This window comes from Amblyraja radiata, chromosome 26 (genome assembly GCF_010909765.2).
Source record: "Amblyraja radiata isolate CabotCenter1 chromosome 26, sAmbRad1.1.pri, whole genome shotgun sequence".
NCBI lineage: Eukaryota > Metazoa > Chordata > Chondrichthyes > Rajiformes > Rajidae > Amblyraja > Amblyraja radiata.
The window spans coordinates 945,213-963,675 of record NC_045981.1 but is presented as its reverse complement, the minus strand read 5'-3'; the positions used below and the strand labels follow the sequence as shown (position 1 = coordinate 963,675).

Sequence of the window (18,463 nt, the reverse complement as noted above, 5' to 3'; positions counted from 1 at the left end):
AAGATTTCCTCCAGCAATCTTTCCTAAAAGAGTCCTCTATATTTTAACTTTTCACAAGAAGTCTCTTCTCCCTTCCCCCATCAGGCAAGAGGTACAGAAGTTTGAAAAAGTATACGAACAGAAGCAAGAGTGTCTTCCCAACTGTTATCAGGCAACTGAACAGTTCTCTCAACAGCTAGAGTGCAGGACAGCACACAGACAAAAGCTTTACCAAGCCCTTACACCATTGGGAAAAAATATGCACAACTAGATATAGACTTAATGGTCCACATGCTATGCAGCAGAATCATTTATTGAATGGCTTTAGGCACCAGATTACCTCATTATAAACCACAGGCATTTAAACAAATTTACAACCCACATTTTCTCTCTAATCACTTCACTCTTAGCATAAACGAACCTCAACAACACATACAGTGCCTCCATAATGTTTGGGACAAAGACCCTTCATTTATGTATTTGCCTCTGTACTCCACAATTTGAGATTTGTAATAGAAAAAAATCACGTGGTTAAAGTGCACATTGTCAGGTTTTAATAAAGGCCATTTTTATACATGTAGAAATTACAGCAGTGTTTATACATAGTCCCCCCATTTCATGCCACCATAATGTTTGGGACACAGCAATGCCATGTAAATGAAAGTAGTCATGTTTAGTATTTTGTTGCATATCCTTTGCATGCAATGATTGCTTGAAGCCTGCGATTCATGACTTGGCCACTCAAGAATTGGCCATTTTTTAGCTTTGAAAAACTCCTTTATTGCTTTAGCAGTCTGTTTGGGATCATTTTGCCCGGTAGGCAAACCATCAGTTTGCCTACCGGGCCAACAGGTCTACAGAGGACGCCATATCGGCGGCCCTACACTCTGCCCTGACCCACCTGGACAGCAATAACACCTACATCAGGTTGCTGTTCATTGATTTCAGCTCCGCCTTTAACACTGTCATCCCCGCCAGCTTGATCATCAAACTCAGCGGACTTGGCATCTCCACCTCCCTCTACAATTGGACACTGGATTTCCTCACCAACAGATCACAGTCTGTTAGGGTCAACAACCTCACCTCCTCCACTATAACACTGAACACCGGCGTGCCACAGGGCTGTGTGCTCAGCCCTCTCCTCTACTCCCTCTTCACCCACGACTGCATCCCTAAGAATGGCTCCAATGCCATCATTAAATTTGCCGACGACACCAAGGTGGTAGGACTGATCAGTGACAACGATGAGTCAGCCTACAGGGAGGAGGTCCAGCACCTGACAACCTGGTGTGCCAACAATAACCTCGTCCTCAACTCCAAGAAGACTTCCTGAGGAGGCTCAAGAAAGCTCACCTGTCCCCCCAGATCCTGACCAACTTTTACCGCTGTACCATCGAAAGCTTCCTGACCACCTGCTTCACGGTATGGTACAGCAGTTGCACCGTAGCGGACAGGAAGGCACTACAACGGGTGGTGAAAACCGCGCAGTACATCATCGGTGCCCCGCTCCCTGCCATGGATGCCCTCCACCGAAAACGGTGTCTGAGACGGGCTGGGAAGATCATCAAAGACCCCTCCCACCCTAACCATGGACTGTTTGCCCTCCTCCAATCAGGGAGGCGGTACAGGAGCCTCAGGTCTCGTACTAGTAGGATGAGGAACAGCTTCTACAACAACACTATCACATTGCTGAACTCGGAGTCCCGCCGATAGATTTCTCCAGTCTCTCTCCGTCCACATTGTTTGCTTATTCTGTATTTTTATTTCTATATTGCACTATTACTACGGACTGACGCTAAACTGCATTTCGTTGTAGCCATACTTGTATCTGTGCAATGACAATAAAATTGAATTGAATTGAATTGTCTTGCTGTAGAATGAACCGTCGGCCAATGAGTTTTGAGGCATTTGTTTGAACTTGAGCAGATAGGATGTGTCTACACACTACAGAATTAATTATGCTACTACCACCAGCAGTTGTATCATCAATGAAGATAAGTGAGCCAGTACCTTCAGCAGCCATACATGCCCAGGCCATAACTCCCCCACCACCGTGTTTCACAGGTGAAGTGGTATGCTTTGGATCTTGGGCAGTTCCTTCTCTCCTCCATACTTTGCTCTTGCCATCACTCTGATACAAGTCAATCTTGGCCTTATCTGTCCACAAGACCCTTTTCCAGAACTGTGGTTGCTCTTTTAATGACTTTTTGGCAAATTGTAACCTGGCCATCCTATTTTGCGGCTAACCAGTGGTTTGCATCTTGCAGTGTAGCCTCTGTATTTCTGTTCATGAAGTCTTCTACAGACAGTGGTCATTGACAAATCCACGCCTGACTCCTGAAGGGTGTTTCTGATCTGTTGGACAGGTGTTTGTTTTTTTTTTCTTTATTATAGAGAGAATTTTTCTGTGGAGGTCTTCCTTGGCCTGCCAGTCCCTTTGCGATTAGTAAGCTCACCAGTGCTCTCTTTCTTCTTAACGATGTTCCAAACAGTTAATTTTGGTAAGCCTAAGGTTTGGCTGATGTCTCTAACAGTTTTACTCTTGTTTCTCAGTCTCATAATGGCTTCTTTAACTTTCATTGGCACAACTCTGGTCCTCATGTTGATAAACAGAAATAAAAGTTTCCAAAGGTGACGGAAAGACTGGAGGAAAGACTAGGTGTTGAGAGCTCTCTTATACCTGCATTAAGGAAGCAATTAAACACTCCTGAGCAATTATAAACGCTTGTGAAGCCATGTGTCCCAAACATAATGCTGCCCTGAAATTGGGGGGGGGGGGGGGGGGGGGGGGGGGAGATTCAGACTATGTATCAACACAGCTGTAGTTTCTACATGTTGAAACCAAAATGTATAAAAATGACCTTTAATAAAATCTGACAATGTGCACTTCAACCACATGTGATTTTTTTCTATTACAAATCTCAAATTGTGGAGTACAGAGGTAAATAAATAAATGATGGGTCTTTGCCCCAAACATTATGAAGGGCAGTCACTGAGCAAATTAAAATACCATCTAGTTTCTTGAGAACATTTTTTAGTGTGTCATGTGGCATGGAAACTCAATGGCTTATTGAAGTAATAAACCAGTAAGTAATGTCCTGTCCAAATTGAATCATACACCCATTAATTGTAGATCATTTATAATGTAGGTTCATTGATGATGCATTTAATTTTGCTACCCACGATTTCACACTCAATTAACAACCTCCAATTAGAGTCATTAACCAACAAAGCAGGCCTTACACATCATCCTCCATTGTGCATGCCTTAATGAAAGTAAGTTTTGGCCTAAAACATAATCCAGCGTTTCATTTGTTATGCCCATGTTATAAATTGTACACTTGGTGCAGACTGAAATACTTCAATGGTGTTTCACATTCCAATACATATTAGTCTCCTCCCCATCGTAAAGAAGGTGTGTGGTGGACGGTAGGCTAATTAACCATTGTAAATTGCTCATGTTGTATGGAATGGTCAATCCAGAGGAGAGTTTATGGGTTTGTGGATAAAATAAAATTGGATTAAAACAAATGGGTGCTTGATGGGGCCTGAAGGTCCCCTTGTCCAATGCTACAAGACAGTGACAAATCCATTGATCTTAGGATATTGACAAGTCTATTTCATGGGAAGACAAAAAATGTACCCACATTTGTGGCCACTACACAGTTATGGCATCCTAACTAATGCAATCAACTATTGGAGTGAATGTTACATGAATTCTTAACTTTTGAAAACTAAACCTTGTATACAGGGTGACAGGCACCCATTTACTCTAATCCCTTTTATTGAGGAAAACTAAATGGGCATTTTAAATCTTAAAGATTGCTCTTAATAGCCATATTAAAACAAAAATCAAAAAATAATTCAAATGCTCTCTTGGCTTCAATTGTACTGAATGGTCCCAGAAGATTCCATATGAACAGTTTAATAAAATCATCCACGTGATCAGGATACGACAAATATCTCATGTGCTACCTCAATGGTGACTTGGCCCACATAACAATGGAACAAGGTTAGTCACTTTAGATATACAGCGTGGAAACAGGCCCACCCTGTTCGGCCCACCCAGACTGCGCCAACCAGCGAACACCCTATACACTAGCGCTATCCCACACAAGGGTCAATTTACAGTTTTATAGAAGCCAATTAACCCACAAACCTGCACGTCTTTGGAATGTGGGCGGAAACTAGAGCACCCGGAGAAAATTCACATGGTAACAGGGAGAGCATACAAACTGCATACAGACAGCACCTGTAGTCAGGATAAAACCCCATCTGTGCCACAGTGCACCCCATATACATGTTTTAATTTTCAAAAGTCACCAACAATTTTTTGTAACATTCACTCCAAATGGGACGTATTAAAACTGTGCTTTAACATTAGCCTCAGAAACCACTTGAAGTGCTGGAGCAACTCAAGACAAGCAGCATTTGGGGTTCTGACCCGAAACATCACCCAAGAAGGGCACATATCCATGTTATGCAGTGATGCTGACCAGCCGAGTTACTCCAGCACCATCTTCCTATGTAAACCAGCATCCTCAGTTTCCAATGTCTTTATATTATTGAAACTATAATTAGGCTGTCCAAGTCAAACAAATGCAGGGAACCCTATACAGACCAGGGACCATTCCTGGTGAGTAAAATACTTTTCACCAATGATCATTTTCCAGTCGTGATGGCACCTGCCTCAAACATCATTTTTCTTGTATTCTCCACTAATGCTCATTGACATATTTCTTGGAAAATGTTTTTGATTCCTTCTCAGCTGCTCCTCAAAGGACACAATTACACTAGAGACACCTGGGAGGGTACATGGATATTATGGTAAACAAATCAAATGCAGGCAAATGGGACTAGCTTAGATGGGGCATCATGGATGGAGTGGGCAAGTTGGGCCGAGGAGGGCCATTCCCATACTGTATGACTAGGAAGTGGCGGGACAACAGCCCAGGTCATGTCGTCAGATCCATCGAGTGCTTCCAATATTCTAGGTTCTCAGCAACTATGGAATTTTGCTTTTCTTCAAACAGGAAGGTAGTAATTTTATTTTATACCCTTGGGCCTAACCAGTCACGTGTTCAATACATCTTCAAGGATTCACCTTCCAACATCTACTTATGGCTTCAATCTTTTGCTTGTCTCGAGTGAAATTAGTGCATCAGAGTTGAACTGAGTGGCCAATACTATACTCAATTTAACATTCTCGAGTGTGGTTGAGATGGTATTATGGGTTAGAGTGATCCAAGGGTCACCTTGAATGGAGCCACTTTATGTACAGAATGTGTTGGAGCTTGTTTACACATCATCCAAAAGTCCACAAATCAACAAAACAGTGCTCCACTGCATACAATACTAGACTACCTTAAAATCAAGAGTTAATACCAGTGTCTAACACTGTTATGTGCAGCATCAACTAAGGAAAATACATTTACCCCAATTAGATCAAATTTGTAGTGTTCAAAGCCCATTTTCTCTACAAGAGTTTGACATAAGAAACTACAGCAGAGTGATTCCTGCATAGAATAACAACATGATATTGTAATTGTTGAGTCTGTGATAAACATATCAAGTAGCCTACATGTGCCCATCCCATGCTGTTAATTAAGCAGATGTTCTTTTTGAGAGGCCCATGTGAGATTAATCTGTGCTATGATGAAGCATATATTACCACTGCAACTGACCAGCATTTGTTCTGACCTTATAAATCTTGGTGCGATTGTGGGAAACCAGCCAGGTATAACATATTGAACTAAATCAATGCAAGTTGCATCACAAACATTCTTCCTGAAAATTATCCCTTGGATCACTGCAAACAAAAGTATACTCAATAGCTCAAGTATCAAAAACTGTAAAGGATAAACACAAAGAGCTGGGGTAACTCAGCGGGTCAGGCAGCATGTCTGGAGAAAAGGAATAGGTGATGGTTTGCGTCGAGACTCTTCTTCAGACTGAGAGTCAGGGGAAGGGAAATTAAATATAATATTTGCCACTCAGTACATCTATGCATTCATTTTTTTTTAATTGCCACAGAACAACAATTTCATGAAAACTCAATGGATATAGATGTAACTAGTTGTGTTTTAGATCAATAACATGCACTTTTGTTGCAGTGAAGCTAATAACTGATTCAGAGTAACTTAACATTGGTCCAATTTGATTGATTTGAGAAGCACATTGTTTTAATTACAATGAAACAATACATTCCTTTGATGAATGCTTGCCATGTGGATGGGAGTCAACTCCAGAGCAAAGGAAATTTCCAGTAATTCCCAGTTCCATAATTTAAAATGATCACAACTTCAAATTGCCATGTAAATTGTTTTTAATGTTAACCCATCTGTTACAGAAAATGCAATGATTGTTTCCCCCCCATTCTCCTCTTTCACCCATTCTCCTCTTTCACCGTCACACAAAGCCTTTGACTCATTCCTGATATTTCATAGCCATTTTCAAATCAAAAGCAAGAGGTGGAATAGTTTTTAGTTGCAATGAACTAGAATTAGGGGAACCATGTAAAATATGATCATCCCATTTCCACCAGACTTAACTGTAGTTCTTGGCCCAGTCGCCCCTCCCCCCTTTACATGGAATCGTAGTAATGATTCTGTTGGGGCTTGCCCTGCTCCCTCTTTTAACCAGGCTAAAGAACTTGAAGAAGGGTCCCGACTCGAAATGTTACCCATTCTTTTTCTCCAGAGATGCTGCCTTGCCCTCTGAAACTCCAGCACTCTGTGCCCATCTTCAGTATATACCAGCACCTGCAGTTCATTTCTACCCATTAATTCTACAGCAGTTGCCCATAGTGCAAAATAATGAGAATGATCCATAGCCAAGATGAAATTATTATTTTTTTTTTTTTTTTTTTATAAACTTTCAAACATTGTGAAGTTTATCTCTGATGATTTACTATTAGCATCCTGTTACATTTGTTTAATTGGTTAAAGGGTATATAATAAAGCCCTAAAGAAAACACCAGACATTCTTACCAACATAGCCCAAACTAATGTCTACTCATTAGACAGAGCACGTGAACCATTCCTTCGTTTATCACTGAAATTGCAAGTCATTGACATAATTTTTAAATGTTGAGGCCCCAGAACCAATCCCTGGGCCATATGACTGCATGAAAATTGCAAAGAAAATACCAATTTTTGCCTCCCGTTTCCTTTCAGCCGTTACATTACCTCCTGCATCATGAGCTTTTACTTTCCACAACAACCTGTAATGCAGCAGCTTATCGAATTACTTCTGCAAACCCAGGAACAGCACCACACATGCTAGTCATCAAAAATGCATAGCACCTCACTTAAACAGAAAATGGCAGAAATATTAAAACCAGGCAGCATCTTTGGAAAAATAAACTGAGTTAATGCTTCAGGCTGAAGACTTGGAACTAACTGGGAAAGAGGAAAAGAAGGTAATTTTAAGATTAGTTTAGAGATACAGCATGGAAACAAACCCTTTGGCCCAGAGAGTCTGTACCGACCAATGATCACCTATCCTACACACTAGAGGCAACTTACATAAGCCAATTAACCTACGAACCTGTACATCTTTGGAGTGCGAGGGGAAACTGGAGCACCCGAAGAATACGTACACGGTCACAGAGAATGTAGAAACTCCGTTCAGACAGCACCCATAGTCAGGGCCGAACCTGGGTCTCTGGCATTAAAGCCCGTCCCACTTTCACAACCTAATTGGAGACCTCTGCCGACTTTGCCCTTGCCTCATACTCGCAGCATGGTCGCCACGAGGTCATAGGAGGTCGCAGGAGGTCTTCATAACTCTTCGTCATGCTCGTGTGTGATCTCCACGTACTCATGGCCTCAAGTAGGTCGCGGCGTTTTTTTCCAGCCTGATAAAAATTGTCCACGTGTAAAAAAAGGTCGGCATGGAAATAATTGATACTTTTTACGCGCAAGTAGGTCGTGATGGTAGCCGTAGGTTGGGAACTGGCCAGAGAAAAAAAAATGCAAACATGACATCATTTTATCATGTGATCATTTTCCACTCGTAGCTAGTCGTAGTTGGTCTTGGGTGTGGAAGACTGAGGTTGAGGGAGGTTGTAGATATAGTCGTAGGTCTTTTACTTCGCCGAGTCAGCATGACCGTGACATTTTTTTCAACTTGTCTAGGGTCTTCTAAACGTATGGATTAGGTCATCCAAGTGGGACAGACCCTGAAGGCAGCAGCTCTACCGTGTTGGCAGAGAAGGTGGGGGAGAAATGGATAGGACAAGGAAACATTCAGGAACTCCATGGGGGAAAATTGCAGATGTCATCCCATTGATAAGTTAATGAGGTTTCAAATGGCAATTCACAGATAATTATTCATCTGGATTTAAGGATTTCATCTGGAGTTAGATATAGCTCTCAGGGCTAACGGAATCAAAGGATATGGGGAGAAAGCAGGAACGTGATACTGATTTGGAATGATCTGCCATGAGCATATTGAATGGTGGTGCAGGTCAAAGGGCCAAATGGCCTACTCCTGCACCTATTTTCTATGTAAAATCTGATGTAAGACATCTACTGCTTTCAGATGCCTTTGTTGTAGTTATTGTAAAGCTTCTCATAGAGTATCTCGGACCCACCAATTCCCAGCCGATCATCCACCACCCATTGTGAAAAAGGTTAAATTGCAAAATAATTGCTTTCTATTTGACTCTATCCAGACAAACAATAATGCCGGGAATTAGATTAAACTGCTATTGGGATTTACGATCATATGAACTGAAATAACATGCACAGGTATCCTCTCTCCTCAAAGGACAAATTACATATTTTCCAAATCCTTTTCAATCAAAACTTCATGGATAATCTTAAATAACTCTAGTTAAAAATATAATCATTGTTCCCAAGCATTGAAATCAGTAATCCTGTCGCACAAGTACACCACTTATAGTTCAACATCAGTGGGAATTCATTAGAACTAGTTAATCTGTCCTGACTGGATAAATAATGTTACACACTGTTCATTCCAATCATTCCACACAGGAAAGCTGCACTCAACTTTTTTGCTGTTTTGAACAAAATGCTACTTGAAAAAACCTCAGCCTTGACCATTTATGGCCCCATTCACATTCCTTTCAATAGAATCTCTTCCAAAGTTAATAATAAGAGTGAAGGAGCAGTGTTTGGGATGAGCTTCAGTTTTCATAAATCCCTTCTCCTGCCATGTTTCAAAAGGCAGAGTTGTTGAAAAACCAGTAAAGCAATTCTCACTGGGGAAAGCAAGCCTGATTTTAAGCAAGTTATAACCACGTATCGAGATACAGCATGGACACAGACATTCAGCAAACTGTGTCTGCACCCACCAGTGTTCCCAGTACACTAGCACTATCCTCCACGCAAGGAACCATTTATAATGTTTTTTTAGCAAAACTAATTAGCCTGTCTGCCTTTGGAATTGAGGAGTAAATCGGAGAAAACCTACATGGTCACGGGGAGAATGTACAAACTCTGTACGGACAGCACCCATAGTCAGGATCAAACATTGGTTTCTGGCACCGTATGGCAGCAACTATCACTCCACCACTGTGCTACCTACGTATTTGCTCATTGTAATCAAGCACAATGATATCTACATCTATTGTAATTTATTAATGATATTTGCACTATTCACCACAGGAAACAGAACATGAAGCCAAGTTTCATCTTTGAATGTATTTTTAAATGGGTGTCAAGGATCATAAAATGCTTAGGATCAGTTTTTGCTACACCATGCCATTTAAGAGGAAACAGCAAAACTGATGACACAGGGAACTGCAGATACTGGAACCTTGAGCAAAACAAAGTGCTGGAGGAATTCAGCAAATCAGGCAGAATCTGTGGAGGGAACAGACAGACATTTTGGGTTGGGATCCTTTTTCAGACTTGCAGTAGGGGGCCAAGAACAATTATTAACCTCAAAATACAATTCACCAGGTTAACACAACTAAATAAATTGACAGAATTTACAAATTTTGAATTCTTCAAAAGCAAGCATATTTAGACAACATCTGGCATTAAGCTAGGGTTTTTTTTCAATTTTCAGATTGTAATTAATCAAAAGTGTATGTTTTAAAATGCTCAAAATTCAGAGGTACTGGAAATGAGAGAATCCCAATCTGCTGCCGTGCCCTCATTTCATCACTTTGCCCCATCAAACACTCCACAAATGTAGGTTATGCAAAGATTGGTCTTTGCCACCATATCCATGTACCCAAACGATGCATTCTAAAACTTGACAAGAGAGGTGCAAAAAGGCAAATGGATACAAATGCAAAATGTTGGCTCTCCTTGCCTACATCTGGGCAGACTATAAGTGGTATGAATATGTAATGTTCTAATTCCAAGTCACCTTCACCATGTTCCCCTCCCTCTCCCATTTTCATTCACTTTCTCTATACCTCCCCAGCCCCACCACCATCCATTTCCTCCCTATTCCATCCACCCAATGCCCAGAGATTTCATCCACTGGATGCCACCTCCACCTGATTCCACCTGCCCTTTACCTCTCTCATAATGGTTTCCATTGTCACCTTCCTTTCTGAGTAGTTTTTATCATGGTTAGTCTTCATAACTCTGCTCATCACCTTCCAGTAGCTGTCTTTAACCTCCTCCCCTGGGTCCTTCTATCTTTAAGTTTCCCTTTTTAATTACAGCTGCCTTTCAACTTCTTCTCCTCCCACTCTGCTCCATCTGTCCAACATACTTCACCCTTTATCCACAAAACATCTATTGGCTCATCTGGCCCGCGACATCTTCCCTCTCCTGTCTCGATGCAGGGTCTTGACCCAAATCATTCATTCTTCCCCCTTAAAACAAATGCTGCCCAGACCACCAGCACCAACATTAAGTTGAATTTATTTTGAACGTAACGTGTCCCCCAGTCACTCACGCGGATGAAATAAGTTTTAACTTAGTTCTTAAGGTTTTTGTGCAGGAGAGAAAGATACAATGAAAATGTTGCGAAGCTTTGTGCAAAATGTCCAAGTGGTCTGTAGGAAGGACTGAACATTTGTCCAAATGGGCCATTCAAGCAGTAATATTGAGAGGTCATCTCATGAGGATATTAAGCCAAACCTTGTTTCGCTACACAAGGTACTCAATATAGAGACTTTATTGTCATGTGTAGCTAGGTAGAGTGAAATTGTTTTGCATACAATCCAGTATAATCTATAGATAAGCACAATCATAAGTACAATAGCACAATGATTGTAGTGTAATAGTAAGCTTCACCAAGGCTGTACACAAAGGATCGCCACGTTTCTGGCGGCAAAGGTTTCAAAGTTCTTAAGAGTGCAGTATTATCTAGGCCTGTTGCCCCGGCAACACCAATCCTCGCCATCTGCCACCCTTGAAATCGGCCCTTTGTCCAATGTCCGCTGCAGTCACCAATATTCTTCATCGGTTCCTGCTCTTCGGGGTGGAGCAAGAGATGAGGCTTGGACAACACCAGGCAGGTTCCTGGGTCTGGTGCGGACCAACCATGCCTACTTGTTGTGGTGTGGCCGTGGCTTGCAGGGAGCGTCTACCACCGCACAGCTTGGTGGGAGCTTTGGAGTCAAGGTGAGCCAAACGAGGTTTACATGCCGTAAAACTATGACCTCCCATGTTTTACAACCACCCACCCCGGTGTCAGAGAGATCCTCCAAATTTGCCAGAGAGACTCGCCATTGGCAGAAAGAGTTAAGAGAGAAACGTCTTAAATCAATGAACATTCCATTTTCAACTAGCAAAGAAATTGGGTGCTGCAATCGTCCATACTAGGTTCCCGATGCTTCCCTGGTGTTCTTTCTGAGATGTCAAGGAGAGGTGAAGGACCACTAGTCAATGTTTCTTCAACCATTTAATTTCCAGCAAATGTTGCCACATCTTCCAAAGTATTTCTTGAGGCAAAAACTGTTGCAGAAGATCGGCTTTAAGTACAGTACGGTGTTTTAACAACCACTCACATCCACAATATAGATGGCAAAGCTGTGACTAGTGGCGAGTTATTTAAGTGTGCAAGCCTTCACAACCGATCAATATCATCACTATGTAGACCAGGCTGGTCTGTAGCAACCCAAACTGAAACATTACCTATCCCCAGATGCTACCTGACCAAGAGTTTGGGGGAGATTGGCACAACAACCATGGATAATTTAGTGGACATTGCAATAGGACACAACTCAAGCATGCACAGAATGCAGTTTATACTTTAATGCATGCAATTCCAACAAACTAAGGCAAATAACTTCAAACCTTACCCCAATTATCCGGGTGCCATCTTTCAGATGACACAATAGGCAAGTCCATTTGGTATGTAAAATATGACAGGTGCCACCCAAAGTTCACTACTTGCACTTCTGAGGTACCAAAGAATTTTCCAACCAAACACAGAACACTACATAGTAATGGAAGTCACCTCTTTTCTTCATGAAAGTTGAAGAATTATGTCTTGCCACACAGTCACAGAATAATAATAATAATAATAATAATAATAATAATAATAATAATACAAAAGAGACAATTTGAAAGTGATCAATGTGAAGGCGGGATAACATGTAAATAAATGGTTTATGTTGAAAATGTTTCGGCAGTCGCCTGTAGTGGCATAAGTGGGGCAGGCCCTTAACAATGCAATTACTAGGCAGCTGTTAAAAGTCCATGTTACTTAACTCATGCCTAACTGACCAGACCACCTGGCATTTCTCCACTCGGTCTATAAACATATGGTAACAAAGAAACCCAGTAACTATGTCAGCTTTCACTACGATAAAACCTCTACACAAAACAACCATTATGCAGTGATTTAGACATTCACAAACAGCCAAATATTTGGCTCATTTCCAAGCCCCTCCAACATGACACATTGCAACTGGAATCATGAACATCTGATGAACAAATGTTCAAAAACATTTAATGCATCGGTTCTCTTGCGCCATGTTAAAGCATTGCAGTTTTAATCATCGATGTTCATTCTCAATGAGCACTTCAGCCATTCACAAATGTTCATTCCTGCATCACATCCACTCAGGTCAAATTCAAACTATTACAGGGGGGGGGAGGGGAGCTGGAGATCAGAGTGGAGTGTTTTGCCAAGTTCCTGATGGTCCAATGACATTTGTACCCATTCCCAAGCTAACTGTTCAAACTCACTTGATCGAGTTATCACAAGGCCACTGAGCTGGATTCAGCGGATGGACTAAAAGCTGCACCACCTGCACCCAAATGTATTCATTCACCAGCTGGAAAATAAACCCTAGCAAATTGCTCCTCCATTGTAAAGCTCAAACATATTGGATAAATACTGAAGGTGCAAGGAACCGTAGATGCTGGAATTATATGTAGCAAACCAGCAGTTCACGGAGCATCTCTGGAGGACACAGTGCTTTTGTTTAATTTAGTGTCACGTGCTTCGAGATGCAGTGAAAAGCTTTTTTGCATGCTAACCAATTAGCGGAAATATTATATGTGCTTACAATCAAGTCATTCACAGTGTTCAGATACATGAAGATGGGAGTAACGTTTAGTGCAAGATAAAGTCCAGTGTCCAGTAAAGATAGTCTGAGGGTCTACAGTGAGGTAGATAGACCAGGTTATCTCTCTAGTTGTGGTAGGATGATTCAGTTGCCCGATAACAACTAGGAGGAAACCGTCCCTGAATCTGAAGGTGTGCATTTTCACACTTCTGTACCTTCTGTAGTTGCTTTGTACTATGGTCTGGGCTATGTCCTCAATTTCCTGTGACCTTGGATGTCTTCCAGTCTTGGATGGACATTTCCAGTGGGTACACCTTCCTCATCTTGAATGCCCAGGAGCAAAGAAGACTACAAAATATTGTCATCACTGCCCAGTCCATCACGGTTCTGACCTCCCCACCATCAAAGGGATTTACAGAAGTCACGGCCTCAAAAAGGTAGCCAGCACCAGAGACCCTCACCACCCTAGCCACATACTCATTTCACCCCTGCCATCGGGAAGGTGGTACAGGAGCCTGAAAACTGTAACGTACAGGTTGAGGAATAGCTTCTTCCCTATAGCCATTAGGCTATTAAACTCAAATAAGCTCTGAACTACATAGACTATTATTATTATTATTGCACTTTGTTTTTTTGTGTGTGTATATAAATATTATACAATCTGTATACATGTGTATCTGTGAGTATGTGTATATACATACTGAGCTTTTTTTCTCATTTATTGTATTGTTTACAGTGCATTATGTTTACATATTGTGTTGTGCTGAAGCAAATAAGAATGTCATTGTTCTATCTGGGGCCTAGGACAATAAAACACTCTTGACTCCCGATATATCCCGGGCACTTTAACTACTTTGCATTGAACATAACCTATTTCGATTTGCGCTGTAAAAACAAAATTCTCAAAATACTTGGGTCGGGCAATATTCTCTGGAGAAAGTTAAAGACCTTCATCAGAACTCGATGTCTCTTAAACAGTCATTGACCAAAAACATTAACTGTTTCTCTCGCCACAATGCTGCCCGATCTGTTAAATATTTCCAGAACTTTGTTTTTATTTCAGATTCCCAACAACTGCAGTTTTTCCAAATAAAAATGTGCCATTAGTTTGAAAGATTAATGCATTAATTTCAAAGTTCTGATTTCACCTTTGCTCTTGGATCCATTTAAACGCATTCTTATGTATTTAAATCAAGTAATCTTCATTTGCCCATGGATTTTAAAAAAAGTATCATCACCCCTTAGCTAATGTTGTTCTTCCAGAATACAACTAGTAATTTCTTGAACAAGCCAAGTATCTTAAATTCAATCAACTTAATTATTTTGATGCACAGACCCAATCAAGATTTTTCTGAGATAATTATCAGAACTTGGCAAGACCACACATGAATCAAAGACAGTGGATTTTGGTTTCACACTCACTGATATACCTCCCTTTGAATTAAGTGTTGACTTAGACTTTAAACTAATGAGGGGTCAGAGTGCAGAGGGAACGACCAAATGTGTGTACCAAGAGGCACAGCTGGTAGACCTGCAGCCTCACAGCACCAGCAAACCAGGTTCGATCCCGACTTCAGTCGTGTGGAATTTGCATGTTCCTCTTGTAACCACATTGGTTTCCTCCCACATTCCAAAGACGTTAGAGTTTGTAGATTAATTGGCCACTACAAATGGCCCTCAATATGTAGGGAGTGGATGAGAAAGTGGGATAAATAGAACGAGTGTAAAATGATTGGTATGGACTTGGTGGACTGCAGGCCCCGTTTCCACTCTGCAACCCAGTAAAAATGGGAATAGCCTCAAAATAAGGGGACATCAGGCTTTAGATCAAAATGGTGAAAGATATTTTGCAAACATCTATTTGGAATTCTCTACCTTTAAACAATTGTGGATAACTATCGAGTATTCAAGGAGAAGACCAGTAATAATTCTTGGACAGCTTAAAAAAATAATCAGATTGGAGTGTAGTTTTCAGGCATGACAATGTCATGATCTTATTCGATGGCTATTGAATAGCCATTTCATATTCATTGAATACGATAAAGTTTTATTGCATCGTATTCAATGGGAGATTAAAATAGAGCAGCTAATGCGATCTACCCTGTCCTCTGACAATAACAGGGGTCTCTCACTCTAACATTGAACTATAAGCCTAGATAGCCAGCAAGATCATAGAGTGCATTAGAACCACGAGATGTGCAATGCATAAGATCTTACTGTGAGCCAAGAAGAGTTAACTCTGAGCACAGCTGATACCATAATCACTCCCACACAAAGTTTCACATTTGGATTTAGAGGTGGCACAGTGGTAGAGTTGCTGCCTGTGTTTGTACCTTCTCCCTGTGACTTTTAAATCAATATTAAGCAACATTCAACTTAACCATTACTAGGGACAATGTACTTTTTTTTTTTTTAAACCGATGCCAAATAACCAGAGTCTTTGGAGTGTGGGAGGAAACCGGAGCACACTGAGAAAACCCGCGCAGTCACAGAGAGAACATACAAACTCCATACAGACAGTAACTCTGGGTTAAAAAGAGACAGCAATTCGACCGCTGCACCACCATGCTGCCCCAAACATTACTGTTCTTGTGCAAAAATGGTTTATTCCCCACCAAACCTAAACAGAACATTAAATAGACATTAACAATGGGAAGAAAAAAACAACTTGTGCGTCCCAACTTTAAATTGCTAACATGTGCTCATACTCTGACCAGAACATATTTCAAAGTGGTCTGAAACGACAAACTAGAATGCTAATAATTTTGCTCTTGGGCATTGAAACCAAGTCAACATAAACATTACTGTAAATTAGCATGAGGAATTTGTCCATTATTATTAGTTTTTTTTAAACACAGCAATGCAATCCAGTTTTGCCTCTTACCCTGTAACATGCTTCTGTAGGCACTTTCAGAGATGGCGTAGATGTGTGGTGGCATCTCATGTCGCTTTTTCCCTCTGTACATGTCAATAATTTGTTCGGCATAAATGGGAAGATTCTTGTAAGGATTAATCACCACACAGAAGAGACCGGAGTATGTCTAAACAAGGAAAGAGAAACCGTTAACAAAGGAAAATGGCTTTTGACAGCAGTATGTAATTAAGACCAAAAGATAATAGTCCAACATCATTAAATCACAAACATTTAAAAGCTGAACTTTCTAAACTACCAAAGTCTTAATGTTCCAACATTCCCCGGTCCTGATTAGAGAAAGGCAGGAATATTGTTCAACTAGCATTGAGTTTGTTTTTATTGTCACATAGGCCACACAGTGAAATAATGTTCTTACAAAGAAGTCCAGTAGCGTATCGCCATACCCGAGCACATCCCCGATTAGCAAAGTGCACAGAAATAATCTATTGATCCCGCATGCATGCAGCGCCATTTTCAAAGTCCAGTCCACACTCTAGTTATTATGAGCGATGCCTGATCCGGGCGAGTCCCGGGCTGTGGCAGGGCCTCCAGCCTTCACTTTCCTTGGACGCAACATCCCTTTCCTCACCCATCCACCATTGTGCCCCTGGGGTGCCTAATGCAAAACTATTCTAAAAGCCAAATACTGATAGTTCTGCATAGTTTCACGAGTACAAATCAAAATGTTTTAATAATCTGCCCATTCCTAATCAACCTTGAATTTGGGACTCAAAACCAAAATGGAACTGGGATTAATTCAACAGTACTTTACAGTAACTATCACCTTGGTCAATAAAGTCCATACTGCCATTCTCAATCTAACTCATTAATTTGACCTTATTATCCATAATAATGATCAATCCGATGTCAATTATCCTGGCACTTTTTTCCTAATAATTTTAGGAAACCACCTTGCTTCAAACTTTCCTATTTATTCTATTTTAAGAAGAACATTATCCGATTTGGCCAATAATCAGCCAAAGGATTATAAGCCAACTTTATCTTTGCTCAAACTCTTCAAAAGCCACGACTGGAATTTGCTTTGGAACCTGCAGCTGCAATGATAGGAAACTCTCAACACTTGCCATCATTACTCTAGGAAACTGACTAAGTCCTGGCATCTGCAGATGTGCAGTCCCATCTGGAAATTCAAAGCTTCTTGCAAAAGAAGTACTGCTCGCTGCGTGCAAGCACAAGCACCCGAGTTCAGAGAATCAGTGATCTGATGCAATCTTCAAATTTGTAATTATTATTGCTGTATAAAAATCAGATAAACTTGCTTGAGTACCCATATTTTGCTGCTACTGAACAATGCTTTGGGTCTATGAGCTAATGTTAAATGATGGTTATTGCCCTCAAAGTAACAAAGTTGTTAGTTTGAAAGAATCTTAAGGGCCCCGATGCAAAATGTTGCCTATCCATCTTCTTGAGAGATGCTGCCTGACTGGCTGAGTTTCTCCAGCACTGCGTCGATTTTGATGAAGTAGCATCTGCAGATATTCATGTCGTAATGTTTGTCATTTCAGCATCTTCCTTAAATTCGCACAGTATTTAAATATTGTTCAAAAAATAAGATGAGCCATGCTTTGCCAATTATAAGGATTCAATGCAATTGGCTACTCAGCACCACTGCTTTTAGACATCAAGAATCTGTTCAGCTGCAAAACACAGGAAACGTGTGCTGCACAGGTGGATGAACCTTCATGAAAAAACACTAAGGTCTGGAGTAACTCAGCAGGTCAGGCAGCATCTGTGGAGGGAATGGAAGGGCAATGTTTCAGTCTGAAAAAGGGTGTTGACTGGAAATGTAATCTATCCTTTCCCCCCACAGATGCTGCATGATCCACTGAGCTACTCCAGCACTACTTTGCTCAGCAATTGAACAATTGTTCTGTTTTCTTTCCCCCTAATTCTCAAACCGAGAATGCAAAAACTATGAAACACTCCACATTATTTCCATTAGTAGTCAAAGTCATACAACATGAAAAGAGGCCCTTCGGCCCAACTTGCCCATGCCAACCTAGATGCCCACCGGCACGCGTTTGACACATATCCCTCTAAACATTTCCTATCCATGTACCTGTCCAAATGTCTTTTAAATGTTATAGTACCTGCCTCAA

At 41.0% G+C, this 18,463-nt stretch overlaps 1 protein-coding gene across 1 annotated transcript in view; it reads right to left on the bottom strand.

Moving 5' to 3' along the window:
• Window positions 1–18,463, bottom strand: part of myh10 (myosin heavy chain 10) — a 132,307-nt gene that overhangs the window by 93,957 nt on the left and 19,887 nt on the right. Inside the window, exon 3 of the mRNA XM_033044023.1 lies at window positions 16,314–16,470. Within this exon, the coding sequence (XP_032899914.1) occupies window positions 16,314–16,470 (157 nt within the window). The remainder of the gene's footprint in view (window positions 1–16,313; window positions 16,471–18,463) is intronic.